The sequence below is a fragment of the Hippoglossus stenolepis genome, chromosome 17 (assembly GCF_022539355.2).
Source record: "Hippoglossus stenolepis isolate QCI-W04-F060 chromosome 17, HSTE1.2, whole genome shotgun sequence".
Lineage (NCBI taxonomy): Eukaryota > Metazoa > Chordata > Actinopteri > Pleuronectiformes > Pleuronectidae > Hippoglossus > Hippoglossus stenolepis.
In genome coordinates this window covers 2952512-2967501 of record NC_061499.1, presented here as the reverse complement: position 1 = coordinate 2967501, position 14990 = coordinate 2952512, and the positions used below count along the sequence as shown (strand labels likewise).

At 44.7% G+C, this 14990-nt stretch overlaps 2 protein-coding genes across 24 annotated transcripts in view; one reads left to right on the top strand and one right to left on the bottom strand.

Moving 5' to 3' along the window:
* Nucleotides 1-27: 27 nt before the first annotated feature.
* mindy1 (MINDY lysine 48 deubiquitinase 1) lies at nucleotides 28-10449 on the bottom strand. Of its 11 annotated transcripts, none has more exons than XM_047344183.1 (12): nucleotides 10296-10427; nucleotides 7881-7995; nucleotides 7338-7607; nucleotides 4649-4900; nucleotides 4203-4414; nucleotides 3811-3868; nucleotides 3522-3586; nucleotides 3153-3311; nucleotides 2962-3064; nucleotides 2611-2753; nucleotides 2344-2526; nucleotides 28-2262 (listed from the first exon to the last, which is right to left on the bottom strand). In XM_047344183.1, exons 3-12 carry the CDS (start codon nucleotides 7570-7572, stop codon nucleotides 2077-2079), a joined length of 1596 nt encoding a protein of 531 aa, XP_047200139.1. In that variant the 5' UTR covers nucleotides 7573-7607; nucleotides 7881-7995; nucleotides 10296-10427; the 3' UTR covers nucleotides 28-2076. The 11 variants fall into 11 exon arrangements, with proteins under 11 accessions (XP_047200139.1, XP_047200143.1, XP_047200138.1 ...); XM_047344187.1 differs by lacking the exon at nucleotides 10296-10427 and adding an exon at nucleotides 9581-10035 and having other exon boundaries at nucleotides 28-1649; nucleotides 2119-2262; nucleotides 7338-7995; XM_047344182.1 differs by lacking the exon at nucleotides 10296-10427 and adding an exon at nucleotides 9581-10032.
* LOC118124475 (BCL2/adenovirus E1B 19 kDa protein-interacting protein 2) overlaps nucleotides 10289-14990 on the top strand; it is a 10342-nt gene continuing 5640 nt past the window's right edge. Inside the window, exons 1-11 of one of the 13 annotated variants that reach the window (XM_035182340.2) lie at nucleotides 11031-11058; nucleotides 11297-11386; nucleotides 11493-11552; nucleotides 12678-12925; nucleotides 13503-13547; nucleotides 13615-13650; nucleotides 13724-13825; nucleotides 14246-14329; nucleotides 14398-14559; nucleotides 14636-14854; nucleotides 14939-14990. The exon at nucleotides 14939-14990 is cut by the window's right edge and continues 51 nt beyond it. In XM_035182340.2, coding sequence (XP_035038231.2) covers nucleotides 12709-12925; nucleotides 13503-13547; nucleotides 13615-13650; nucleotides 13724-13825; nucleotides 14246-14329; nucleotides 14398-14559; nucleotides 14636-14854; nucleotides 14939-14990 — 917 coding nt within the window. In that variant the 5' untranslated portion in view covers nucleotides 11031-11058; nucleotides 11297-11386; nucleotides 11493-11552; nucleotides 12678-12708. Of the gene's footprint in view, nucleotides 10427-10487; nucleotides 11553-11679; nucleotides 11742-12677; nucleotides 12926-13502; nucleotides 13548-13614; nucleotides 13651-13723; nucleotides 13826-14241; nucleotides 14330-14397; nucleotides 14560-14635; nucleotides 14855-14938 lie in introns of those variants that run through there. The other 12 variants (XM_035182333.2, XM_035182329.2, XM_035182327.2 and 9 more) reach the window with 12 other exon arrangements.

The window sequence follows — 14990 nt, the reverse complement described above, 5'->3', positions numbered from 1 at the left end:
TAAAAAGAAAACATGTCGACACGTTAGTTTGATTTTATTTTTATTGACAATAATTAAATAAATTGGTGAAACAGTGAAGCTTTCAATCACACAAAAGAAAAGACAGGAAATACAGAACACGCCCCCGAACACACAGAAAAGCATGATGGGAAAGTTTTCAGTGTTAAATCAGACGCTTTATTTTCAGTTTTAAGACGTGAACAGTTTTTTTTTTTTTACGTAGATTTAAATCAGGAAATAATCTGAGTTTTTAAAAAACTAGAAAAAGGTAAAGATTTTATTCCGTTCTTTTTATTTTACGTCTCAACAGAAGCTTAAGTTTGTCTCTTTTCCTTTTCAACTTTGAGACAAAGAGTCAAAATAATACGAGTCAAAATGAAAAATAAACTTTATCTGTTTGGAGCATAAACTTTGATTTAATTTTAAATCATTATTTTGACTGATTCGATCAAACCCAAAGATCTTGATCATATTCTGATCGGACAACGTTTGGAAATGTGGACATGAATCTAAAGAGTCGACAATTTGATCATTAAAACTAAATCAAATAATTTCTGTGATATGATTAGTCAACATTAAATTATTAAGAATTTCAGAAGTGAGATATAAATGTAGATATTCAGATATATTTTGTTCAGTTTTCTCTCGTCACATCAAACGTCTGATCAGTTTCTAATAAAATTCAAATTTAATGGTCGAGTTTACGAGCAGGTTCTAAACCAGATTGAAAACGGACGTGAACGTGGACGGTGAACCTCACGTTTCTGTTTCCTGTATTTTAATGAATCAACGTTGTCGAAAAATGTTTTAACTCACAAAGGTTAAAAAAAGGACCAAACAATGACATCATGAAACCTTCTTTCAGTTCTGTTAGGTCCTGGTTTTAAAGCTGATTATTGTGAAAAGATCCGTTTCACCGGAGGTCACCACCACGCCGACATGGAAAGGTCACTGTTATGTCAAATTAATGAAATAAGGAAATCTGAGTCACTTTTCTCCAGTTTTCATAAACAAGACCGTGGGTTAATTCAACTTTTTTTGTTAAGTCAAAGCGTGAAGTCACGTGACGAGTTTTCAGGTCATTTACATACAGATGACATCATCATCAGCCAGTGATAATTCAACGCTGTATCTAATGTTTCATTGATTCGTTTTACTGGTCAGTTATAAACCGATAAGACAAATAAACAGTTCACTTATTTTAAAATCAAACACAACAGACTTTTCATCGATTTCATTAATGACCTGATGTTTAAAGATGATTTAATGTTAATACGTCACAAGAGACAAACTGTTTCATGTTTCAGTTCAAACTTTATATTGATCTGATCAATGGTATATAACTCATCAATTAAATAACTTTATTGACAATAAAGACATGAGTTAAATATAATTCAGTTTTTACACCTTTGACCAGACTCAGTTTTCATTTCACACAAATTTACAAACTTTCAAAACCTGGAATCACAAACTGTTTCCTGTCGGACAAAGCACTGGGGTTTGGCATCGAGCTGTGTGTGTGTGTGTGTGTGTGTGTGTGTGTGTGTGTGTGTGTGTGTGTGTGTGTGTGTGTGTGTGTGTCTCTACAGGAGAACACAGTCGGAGTCCTTCTCTCTCCTCCTCGTTTGCTGTGACCCTTGACCTCTGACCTGAAAACAGCAACAGTCAACAGACTTTACATCAACAAAGTTTTGAACATGAACAGTAAAGAATCACTTTGGTTAAAACCACATGAGTCAAACTGTCTGTGATCACTTCCTGTTTGCAGTGAACTCAGTGAGAAAGCTGTCGATGTTTTGAAGTTTCTTCAGCATCACAGGGATCCAGTAAGATTCTACAGTTCTATGAGCTATACTGCAGCCAACCACCAGGGGGCCATCCACATGATTTGCCTTTACGTTTGGGAGCTGTCATGTCGTCCATCTTTATCTCTGTGGTTCTGACGTTTGGTTAAAAACGGTGATGATCCACTGAGCCAGTAGATTTATCTTTATTTCTATCTTATCTTGATGTGAAGCACTTTGTTTAGATAAGACCTTTAGTCATGTTGTTATTATTTAACTTTTTACAGTGTGATCACACTGTAAAAAGGCTCCAGCTCTGTGTGTGTGGTGTTACCTGTTGTGTCTGCACTGCCCCCTGCTGTTGGAGTTGCTGCTGTTGCTGATATTCTTCCTGTTGAAGCTGTCGGGCCAACTCCAGGTCACTGAGGGGCCCCAGGGCCCCGCCCTGCTGCTGCAGGGACACGGCCACCAGGTAGTCCTAACGCCAACAAGGACATGAGTCAGAGACCAGGACCAATCAGCTTAGCTCTGTCTAAACCACCTGGTCTGTCTCTCTCACCTGGTCGATCTGTCTCCGTTGTTCCTGTGCAGCGGGGGGGGCGGTGGGCGGAGCTCTTTGATGACACAGTCTGAAGTCAGAGTCACAGAAGTTCCCGTCGCCTTCGACGTTATGAAGAGACTCCCACACCAGAGGCTCCTCCTGCAGGAAGCCCTGATCCGTCACCAGCAGGTACAGGTGACCCTGAGAAAACAACTTTATTACCAACGGCTACCGCGACAAACAATGTTGCTGTGTGTGTGTGTGTGTGTGTGTGTGTGTCTCCACCTTGTGTTTAATCATGGTACTGAAGTGGTTGTTTCTGAAGAACACGGAGATCTCTCCCTCTTTGGCCGTTGTGTTGAGTTCACACAGACCGTGATACGACAACTGTGTCGCAGTCGACTCCAAAAACTGCTCCGCTACCAGACCTACACACACACACACACACACACACACACACACACACACACACACACACACACACACACACACACACACACACACACACACACACACACACACACACACACACACACACACACACACACACACAGGGAGAGGGGCTGGTTCACATTAAGCACAAGTGGATTCATCAAACCTGTGTACTGTCACAGTGTGTGTGTGTGTGTGTGTTACCTTCACTGACTCGGCTGCTGTCAGCTGAGTGTTTATAGTCGATGATTTTCTCCACCAGCTGGTTGTAACTCAGTTTCCCCACAGCCGACACCATCTCTGGACTCTGAACACACACTCATCTTATATATTTGTCTTCATGTGCAGACCACACACACACACACACACACACACACACACACACACACAGTTACCTGTGGGTCGACCAGCCAGCCGTGGTACAACGGGATGTCAAGCAGGTCGAACACGATGCACTCAGGTGTGTATTCAAAGTCTGTCGCTCCAGTGAAACGCACGTTAACATCCAGACCTGTGGAGAGCTTAGGGAGGACGGCCATGGCATCACTCATGTTCTGAAAAAACACACACACACACAGTGTGAATATGTGTCAGATCTCCAGCTAAGCTTTACTTTGAAAGTCACTTCCTGCCAGTGGGAAGATGATCGGTGGTGTGTGTGTGTGTGTGTGTGTGTGTGTGTGTGTGTGTGTGTGTGTGTGTGTGTGTGTGTGTGTGTGTGTGTGTGTGTGTGTGTGTGTGTGTGTGTGTGTGTGTGTGTGTACCTGTTGGAAGTTGAGCTCCATCCCATCAGTTTTTTCTCTGGGTGTGACAGACAACACACACTCTCCTACAGACACACACACACACACATTTGTACAAGGTGTCATCGCTGCATTAATCAAATTTTCGGGCACAAGATGAAATTTACGTCCGTTGGTAACCGTGGAAACTTGTCCATTTCTATAGCAACAGTGACATCAGTTTGACACGTCGGCTTTGATCTCGGCAACAAGCAAAATAAGAGCAGACAAACTCAGCAGCTGATTGGCTCAAAGCTCTGTGAGACCTTACCCAGGTGAGACATCAGGTCCTCGGTGGTGACCACCTCCGTCTGAGCAGGAAGCTTAGCCTACACACACACACACACACACACACACACACACACACACACACACACACACACACACACACACACACACACACACACACACACACACACACACACACACACACACACACACAGTTAATGGTCCAGATCTGCGACTGGAAAACTTTATGATAATTTCCTGGTTTTCTAAAACGTACAATTGTTCAACTTTATTCATTCAGATGTTTGAAGGTTTTATGTGATGTCACAGTGAACAACTGAGTTTCCACTTTGTATAAAAATCGAGTTAAAATAACTTAGAATATTTCTGACAAATGCTTGAATGTGGAATCCAAACTGTGTTCATGGGTTTTACCTTCCAGCGCAGAAACAGTGTGTTCATGATGGCCAGCAGGGGGCAGGGTCCATTCTCACTCTGAGTGATGATGGGCGTCTTCTTCTCCTTCCAGGTGATCCACTTCACCAGGTAATACGCCGGTACAGAAGAAGCTGCCTCTGCTGCTGCCGCTGACGAGGAGGAGCAGGCGACAGCAGGAGGAGCAGCAGCTGCTGCAGCGACAGCGCCCCCTGCAGACAAGAGGACGACTACAGTTCACAAGTGTTTTTCTGCACAAAATGACTTTATAATGAATAATTTTAACTGTGATTATTCACATTTGTTGCCCGAGTTAAAGCTGTTTTTTTAATTACTAGATTGGATTCTGTCTCTTAAATTTAAGATATGATCTGAGATTTTACTGAACAGACTGTGATGGCTGTAGATGAGACCTCCTCTGAAACAAAGACAATGAGACGACTCACCTGCAGCCTCCAGTGCCTCGCCATCTTTCAGATCGCCGACCCCGGCGGACAGAGTGCAGCCCTGCGCACCCACAGCAGACAAGGACGAGGACAAGCTGTCCTCCACGTCCTGGGAGTTTCCTGTGGCTGTGACCCCGTCTGACAGCTCCAGACTGGGGATGGAGAAGGACGCAGAGTCTGTGGACTCTTGCTGGTCCTCCGAACCGCCCGCTGTCGCTGCAGACGAGCTGTCCTCCAGGTCCAGGTCCAGACCTACAGACACAAACAAACTCTGGTCTGAGAGTCTCTAAGCTAGCATCCTGCTGTCTGGGCTAACAACTAATCATCTGGATCAAGAAGAATCACATTCTTAGATTTTTGCAGTGCGTTCAACACCATCCAGCGTTTGCTTATCAATCAATCAATCAAATCTTATTAGTATAGTCTCATATTCACAAATCCCAGTTTGTCTCATGGTCTTTAACAAGGTGAGACGTCCTCTGTTCTTAACCCTCAACAAGAGTCAAACTACTTAAACCTTTAACAGGTAAAGAAGGTAGAAACCTCAGAGACACATGTGAGGATCCGTCTCCCAGGACGGACACAAGTGAACAGATGTCCCGTGGAACAGAGAACATCAGAGAGATCAGAGTATTTACAGCTTTGATTAGAATAAACACTTTGTAGCTGAAGGTCAATGAACTGATGGATTATTGTCAGTAATGTTCGAGTATCTGAGGAGACGTATTATATATCAAGCAGTCTTGATGTGATCATAGTCCACGGTCAGCAGCCACCACGATCATGATCCACCATCAAGATCAGGATCCACCATCGTCCACAGTCATTGTGAGAGAAGCTGCAAGCGACGGGGATAGACTCATCCAGTCTCCTGGATTACTGACTATCTGGCAGGCCGACTTCAGTTTGTCCATCTAGGCAGTTTTCTGTTTGAAGTGGCGGTGAGTACTACAGGAGCTCCGCAGAGGACTGTACTGTCGCCCTTCCTCTTCACACCTCTGAGTCATGACACTTGCAGAAGTTCTCTGATGACTCTGCAGTGGTTGGGTGTTTAAGTGATGGGAGGGAGGGTGGTACAAAGCGCTGGTGGATGGTTTTGTGGAGTGGGCTGGTAGAAATCATCTGCTTCTGAATGTGGCCAAAACGAGGATGATAGGGATCGACTTCAGGAGGAAGAGGACGGCTTCACAGACACTGCGTATTCTGCGAGAGGATGTTGTCACAGTGGAGGATAACAAGTACCTGGCGTCCACATCGACAACGGACTGAAGTGGAAAACCAACAAAGAGATGAGCAGACTATTTCCTAAGGAAGCTGAGATCTGATGTTGGAAATCTTCTATCAGTGCACTGTACTTTGCTGCTGTCACCAACAGACTCAACAAGCTGATTAAGAGGCTGGCTCCATCATTCGATGCAAACCGGACTCTTTTGAAGTGGTGTTGGAGGGCGCTTAACAAACTGTTATCCATCATGGACCACCACGAGCACCCTCTCCACCACCTAGTGGACAGACAGGGGAGCACTTTCTCCAACAGACTGGCTCAGCTCAGCTGCCACAAGGACAGATAGAGGAAGTGTTTCCTGCCCACAGCGATAACACTGTACAAATGGTAAATGCTCTGTATTTATATAGACTTGATGACCACTTAAAGCTCTTTACAGTTTACATTCACACGCACATCGTCCAGTTCATCTATGTGCAGCCAACTTGGGGTTCAGCATCTTGTCCAAGGCAATTTCGGCATGCGGACTAGGAAAGACTGGGATAGAACAGCTGACCTTCTGGTTAGGGTTTGGGGTTATGGTTGTTGTGTATTCTAGTACTTTATTGTGTATCATTTACTTGTGGAGTGTGTATAGTCTTTAGTACTTTTTATGTTTATTACATTCTATTTTGAGCTACTTAAATTCTTCGTATCTGTTTCATTGCTACTTCGCGCTATGTGCCCTGCCCTTGACATGCTGCTGTAACGCAATCATTTCCCAAGTTGAGATCAATAAAGTACATCTGTCCGTCTATCTAATCCTGCACTCTGCGCTAACAGCTAATCTTGCTAACAACTAATGCTGCTGTCTCAGCTAACATCTAACCCTGCCTTCTGAGTTAACCACCAATGCTATTGCTGCTCTCTGAGCTAATGCTAAAGCTGCTCTCTGCGCTAACAGCTAATCCTGCTCTCTGAGCTAACAGCTAATCCTGCTCTCTGAGCTAACAGCTAATGCTGCTCTCTGAGCTAATGCTAATGCTGCTCTCTGCGCTAACAGCTAATCCTGCTCTCTGAGCTAATGCTAATGCTGCTCTCTGCGCTAACAGCTTATCCTGCTCTCTGAGCTAACAGCTAATGCTGCTCTCTGAGCTAATGCTAAAGCTGCTCTCTGAGCTAACAGCTAATGCTAATGCTGCTCTCTGCGCTAACAGCTAATCCTGCTCTCTGAGCTAACAGTTTATGCTAATGCTGCTCTCTGAGCATAGTTCTTGACATAATGAACATTTCTTCCTCATTATTTTTAAGATTCACTCAGTTTGAGGTACTTAAACAACTTTTCGTGTTCAGTCACTTTGGGAGATTTTCTAAGCAACAATACATACAGCAGCTTAGAAAAATATTGGTTTAAATCAGTTACATGATGTAACCTCTGTGAGTTCATGTCAGTGTAAAGACTCTGGGCCTGGTTTTATCTTTTACCTGTGTCTCCTCCTCTGTCCCGCCCCCCCTCATTCTCCATGTGTCTGAGCAGAGTGGACAAAGATTCTTCGTCTGTGGGGACGGCAGTCATCGTCCCGTTTTCAGTTGACAGCGTCGAGGGCATGGCCTCCTCCTCCTTCAGGTCTTTGCCGGGTAGAGGACTGTCTGCATCCCCATAATTGCTGCCGACCTCAGCTACGACATCTGACTCCATCATCTGGCCCGGCCCCTCCATCGCTGTGGTTATGATCAGTTCCTTGGAGGTGGTTTCTGTGGTAAGAATCGGTTCAATCAGCAGGTCTGCTGCTGCTGCCGGCTGTAAACTGGAATCTGCCATCATCAGCTTATTGATTGATCAACACTGGAAAAACGAAGGCTTCACAGAGCAAAACACTATCAAACAGTCAAAGTAGAAAGAAGTCCAAAGACTGAGGCTTGGTCAGAGAAACAGCTGCAGTGTCCGCACGTTCTCAAACTTCAAACACACTGATCTAAGATGGAGGAGGAGGCTGCCACTCGCCGAGGGTCACAAAACAAACGCACCCGTTTCCAGCACAAGTCAAGTCTGGTGATGAATGAAGAGAATCTTCACTGTTCCACAACGATGGAGGATTATTTCAGTTTGTCGTCTTAACAGTGAACAGACTTCCAGTCGGACCTGAAGAGACACAACGATAACTTCATCACTCAGATGGTTTCACTTTCCTCCTGGAAAACATGATTCATCCATATTAAAAGCGGTGCTGATTCATTTTCTGCTGATCAACTAAACGTTAAAAGCTCTGGAATAAAATGTCAGTTTCACCATCGTGACAACAAACAATAAGACGTAGTCACCTTGATTTTTACTGACACTTAAAATGAGGATTCTCCTGCTGGATATAAAACAGGTCCTGGTAATAAAACTGTTCACATCTGATATTTCACATCTGAAAGTCAAAGTTTATATTCTAAAACAACCACAAAGATTCAAGACACAACCACAAAGAGACTGGAAAACAGGCTCAAGGACAGCCTGGAGAACAGCTGGAGAACAGGATGGAGAACAGGATGGAGAACACCTGAGATGAGAACAAGATGGAGAACAGGATGGAGAACAGTGAGATGGAGAACAGCTGGAGAACAGGATGGAGAACAGGATGGAGAACAGCTTGTAGAACAGGATGGAGAACAGCCTGGAGAACAAGATGGAGAACAGGATGGAGAACAGGATGGAGAACAGGATGGAGAACAGGATGGAGAACAGCTGGAGAACAGGATGGAGAACAGGATGGAGAACAGCCTGTAGAACAGGATGGAGAACAGGATGGAGAACAGGATGGAGAACAAGATGGAGAACAGGATGGAGAACAGCATGGAGAACAGGATGGAGAACAAGATGGAGAACAGCCTGGAGAACAGGATGGAGAACAGCCTGGAGAACAGGATGGAGAACAGCTGGAGAACAGGATGGAGAACAGGATGGAGAACAGGACGGAGAACAGCCTGGAGAACAGGATGGAGAAAGATGGAGAACAAGATGGAGAACAGGATGGAGAACAGCTGGAGAACAGGATGGAGAACAGGATGGAGAACAGCTGGAGAACAGGATGAAGAACAGCTGGAGAACAGGATGGAGAACAGGATGGAGAACAGCTGGAGAACAGGATGGAGAACAAGATGGAGAACAGGATGGAGAACAGCCTGGAGAACAGCCTGGAGAACAGGATGGAGAAATAAAGGAGAACAGGATGGAGAACAGGATGGAGAACAGGATGGAGAACAAGATGGAGAACAGGATGGAGAACAGCCTGGAGAACAGGATGGAGAACAAGATGGAGAACAGGATGGAGAACAGCCTGGAGAACAGGACGGAGAACCGCCTGGAGAACAGGATGGAGAACAGCTGGAGAACAGGATGGAGAACAGGATGGAGAACAGGACGGAGAACAGCCTGGAGAACAGGATGGAGAACAGCCTGGAGAACAGGATGGAGAACAAGATGGAGAACAGGATGGAGAACAGCTGGAGAACAGGATGGAGAACAGCTGGAGAACAGGATGGAGAACAGCTGGAGAACAGGATGGAGAACAGGATGGAGAACAAGATGAAGAACAGCTGGAGAACAGGATGGAGAACAGCTGGAGAACAGGATGGAGAACAGGATGGAGAACAGCTGGAGAACAGGATGGAGAACAAGATGGAGAACAGCTGGAGAACAGCTGGATCTTCACCTGCAGGTTTGTAAACACAGCCGGAAGTACCTGTGAGTGAATGTGGGTCAGAGTTCATCAGATTGATGAGGACCGGACTCAAACACCTGCTGAACTTCCCGGTGACGCTTCTCGGTCCCCGGTGCTTCCCCCGGTGCTTCCCCGAACACAACCCGGAACCTGCGGCTGAAGCCTCCGTTAAGCTGCTTTCAGCTCTGACACTCAGTCCCGGAGCTAGCAGCTAGCAGCTAGCACAGCGAGCTAACCCAGACAAGTTGTGTGTGAAGCCGCAGAGACGTGAACTGACCCCGGAGCCACTGACGGTCGGTGGATGAGCCGCTTCTCACCGGAGACACCGGAAACACCGGAGCTTCAGATTTACGGTGAACGTGAAGGTTGTTTACATTTCTCCCTGCTCACAGGCCCCGCCCATCACAGGGCGCAAACAACACGTCATTACGTCACATCCGCTCAACTTTAAAACACGCTGCGCTAGCTGTTAGCCACCTAGCTCCTTTTTATTTACATTTGATTACAACACAGAGTAAGTTTGTTTACTCCCAGTAAACAGAGGTAATGAGATAAACACAAACAAATCGGTTGTTTAAAGAAAGCTAGCTAGCTAGCTAGCGCTGTTAGCAGCATTTAAAAAGATGCAGTTTGTTACAGTGAAATAAAACCGCTCATGGTAAAGATCTTTGACACCAGAGAGAGTTCCATGTCTTTCTGTCTCCTTCAGTTCATCATGAGGAGAAAACAAACGAACCTTCACCTTCTCCTCCATGAGCCGACCCCGACTGCTGCGTTACATTTATGTTACAGAGCAGCTTTGACGGGCGGATCGGCGTCAGATTGTCACTGATAATGTCATAAACTCCGCTCCACCGGCTGAACACGGTCAGTAAATCTAATACCCTGTTGTTTCAAGACGTTGAAGTGAGACGTAGACCCCGCTCACCCGGGACGGGCGGTGTCGGTGAGCCGCTCGCTCTGATTGGACAGCACGCTGCAAAGGCTCATGGGACTGTTATGTTCACTCATATTTTGGTGGATGTTCAGACTTTGTCATGTGGGTTTTGTGTAGTTGTGTGGTAATGTTGTGTCACTGTCACAAGTCCTCGTGTAGTGTGACATGAATCCGCTCTCTGTTCGAACCCCGTTGTTCACACACGCGCTCGACACAATTAAGTAATGATAACTATGTGATTCACAACTTCCCCTGAATTTAACTATTAATATATTATATTATAATATATTACATTATATTGCCTGTGTCTTCATTCTGACATACTTTAATTTCTGGTTTGTTTTCAGTGTCATTGTGAACCAGCAGGAGGCGACTCTGAGCTTCTCTGCACAGTCAGCCATCCACACACACATTCACACAGTGCATCTATTAGCAGCACTTCAATTTCAATTCGGGGTTCAGCATCTTGCCCAAGGACACTTCGGCATGCAGATAGGGACGACTGGGATGAAACTGCCGACCTTCTGTTTGGGCCCGCTCGACCCCTCAGCCACAGCCGCCCGTGCGTGCATGAGTATTTTTATAGAGTGGCTGTGGTGCCTGCTGGGAGTTGTAGTCCAACCCGCAGCAGGAGCTGTGGGAGAAGTTTAGTTCCAGCCTGTTTATTTTAGTGATGATGTTAAATCACATGTTCAGTCACTGTAAAATTTGATTAACACGTTTCTCCTTCTTACCTGTTGTCACAGCAGTGAAGTCTGTTTTATATTCTATTCACCACCTTCACACCTAACTGTCAGCAGGTGTGAACACGCTCGACCACACCTCTGCTTGTACAGGCCCTTGCCATGACAACGTGCCACACCTCTGCTGAAAGCGAGAGAGACAGACGGGTGAGGAGTCAGAGTCCACTCACAACCTGATAAACAGTGTGATGTCATCAGGTGATGTCATCAGGTGAGCAGCAGTTTGACCTCAGACCTGTTTGTCCTGAACCAGTCTCACTTCTCCCACCTGTCTCACCCTCCTGTGGACTGGCGGAGAGAGCGTCTACCTGCTGTAAGTTTCCTTTTCTCACTCGTTCTTTAGTTTGTCTTTAGTCTTCAGCTGTTTAGATCAAGTTCACTATGTTGACAGAGTATTTACCGAGTATTTACCGAGTATTTATACTTGTTCTGCTCTGAAGCTGGTGAAGCTCTGACCTTGTTACAGGTGAACACACGTCACAGTTCTCAACACATTCAACTGGTAAATAATGTTCATATTTTTATCAGTTTTATGACAGAAAATGTTTCAGCTTCTCAAAGAGAGAAGAAACGTTGTGTTTTAGAAACTGTGACAGTGAAGTATTTCTACACCAGCTCACCTGGTTCATGAGTAATGAGATGAATCATTTCATTGGAGTGTTAGTGAGACGTCTGAAAAAATGTTTCAGTAAAACAATCGTAGGTCGGCCGCACCACGATCAGCCTGCAGGCTCTTAAAGGAGCAGTCCATCATTTTGGACTAATTTCTCTTACTGTCCGAGATGGTACCTGGACAGGGTTGTGCATGAACGCGTTCATATTTTTTGTGATTGATGAACTGAACGAAACAGTTTACATATGATGAACGTGAGTGACGTTCACTCCAGCAAGAGTAGAACTCACTCACTCAATCATCATCTTATCAGGCCATTGTGTGAAATACCAGGAGCGAGAGAAAATGTGTGTGATTGTGTGACTGTGTGACTGTGTGTGTGTGTGTGTGTGTGTGCTCCCAGACAGCGCACACACAAAGGCCCCGGGGCTCCGCTCCCACTCACTCGCTCAGAGACACATGCAGTGAGATCAGAGCTCGTGCACGTGAAGCAGCCGCTCAGGGACTTTGTTGAAGAACAGAGGAAACTGTGAAACACAGAGTTTCTCAGGTGCTCAGTGGAGTTTCTGTGTCCTCCTCCACTCTGACCTGCTCTCTCTTGAACTAATGAAAACTCATCACTAGTTATCAGGACCTGATCAGGACGTGTAGGTGTGAAGTGGCACAACTCTGTACCTGGATGTGGTGAGCCTAGCTTAGCATAAAGGCTGGAAGATGTAGCCAAGACATATTTAAAGTACAAAAAAAAACTGAGGGAAACAAAAGATGAAAATTACATCAATGAGAAATTATTATCTAATATTTTCAGTGTGTCTCTGTGTGCAGGTCGTCACAGGCAGCGGACGACACCGACAACATGACTAATACCACTAATACTACTGATACCACTAAAAATACTGATACCACTGATACCACTGATACTACTACAACTGACACTACCAATACTACTACTACTGCTGCTGACACTTGTTCTACTACAACCAATACGACTACTGATATAACTACCACAGATACTACGACAGTAGCTGCATGTTGTACATCAGCTACCACTACAACTCCTCCTGATGAACCAGGTACTAATACGTTTTCCAAGAAATCATCTGTTTGTGTCAGTATTTGATTAAATTACCGATTTTCAGGATTTTGTCATAAACTGTTTGCTAATGACTTTCCTTCTTTCACATTTTGTGTGTAATCAAAGATGATGGAGAAACGTGTGAAAGAGTCAGAACTTCATGTAGAATCTTAATGTTTTTAAGTTTCTATCACTGCAAACAGGAAGTGGTCACAGTCAATTCAGCTGCTTTTATTTGGACAGTTTGATTGAATGAGAGATAAATATTTAGGGCGGACTTTCTTGCCCATGGCAACATTGAATCCAGAGTATTATATATTCTGGGATGGATATAATCTGGTCATTTCTTTCAGTGGGTCAAACGTTAAAGTTCCTGATGTGAGTAAATAAACTTTCTCTCAGAGAACAAATCTAACCTTGACTTTAAAAATCTAATATTTTGTTTATTCACCAGTCAAATGTAAATATTTCTTATCTTCTCCCTTAGAGGACACAGGTGAACGTGTTGCCATGGCAGCGACAGGAACAGCAAGGTGTGTCGTCTCTGTTCATGTTGAAATCTCTTTGTTTTTAAGATGAGGAGGAGACGGAGAGAGAGACGTCCACCGGAGAAGAGAAAGGTGAGGACACTCGTCCGTCTTCACGTCCTCAGATTTAAATCTGACCTCATCATGTCTTTGTCTTCAGCAGGTGATGATGAGCAGCTGTGTGATCTCCTCACAGGTAACTTCCTCTCTGCTGTTCCTCCTCTTGTCTCGTTCTTCTGTCTGACTTCCTGTCTTCTTCCTGTCGTCAGGAGCAACAGAGGTCGAGTCTCAGCAGAAATCCTCGACTCCGACGAGAGACGGACCAGGTACCAGAACTAAATCATCATTTTACCACAGAGACAAAGAGGAGGGTATGAATTAATAGTACATTTAAAAATGAAACATACAAAATAAAATGTGAAAATTACAATAAGATATAAATTAACGAAACTTTAATAAATAATTAACAACCATAATCATAATCACATCATAACAGAATACTTAAAAATACTAAATACAAATATAATATTTACCTGCTAACAATAAAATAAGAAGATTAAAATTAAATGATACCATATAAATACATACAAACATAAATTCTATACAAAAAAAAACTGTTTTCACTGTTAAAGATTCTTTATTATTTTGTATAAATAAAGTTTTATCTGTGTCACGTCTCCACATTCAGACATCTGGACCAGAAACAACATGATTCTTATCTCCTCAAGTTTTAAGTTTAAAATGATATGTATATGATATAATAATATATTTAAGTCACTTCCTGTCTGCAGATCCTCCCAGCACTCTGCTGTTGTCAGGGTTACGTCCAAAGAAGAAGAAAGTGCTGGTGGCTCCGGCCCTCAGTCTGTCTCTAGGTAATTAACCCACTTCCTGTTCTGCACGTCACCATGTTTGAATATGAGTTAACGTTGATGATCGTCAGGTCGCAGTGAGTCCACCGTCTCTGACGACTTCCCCTCGGGCTTCCTCTCCCCCTCACCTGAAGACCACGATGACACCGGGCTCGACCTTGATCTAGACGGCATGGAAACACCCTCAGACAGCGAATCACTGCTCTTCCCCATCTACGACTTGGATCTGGAAGGTGAGAGGTCAGAGGTCAAACAGCCGCCGGGTTCAGGTGAGAAAACTCAGAAAATGATGTTAGACTTGTTTCCCAGACGACCTGCGGCGTCTTGGCGTGGCGTCCCACCGTCACGAACCCATCGGGTCCAGGTCTGTCAGGTCGTACCAGAGTGAACTGGGAGCTCTGGAGAGGGAGGACGTGGTGGACAGTCAGGGCACAAGGTGGCGCTGTTTCTCCACAGGTGACCCTCCCCAGGAGAGCCGGGTCGACATGAGCGTCCTGGAGCCGTTTCTCAGAGTTCTGTCTCACGGAGGTAGGACCGCAGGGGGAGGAGTTACCTGGTCTCATGTTTGGCCCCGTCCTCATGATAATCACCTGTTTTCCTGTAACCTCTCAGGTTACTATGGAGATGGTATGAATGACATCATCGTCTTTTCCTCCTGTTACCT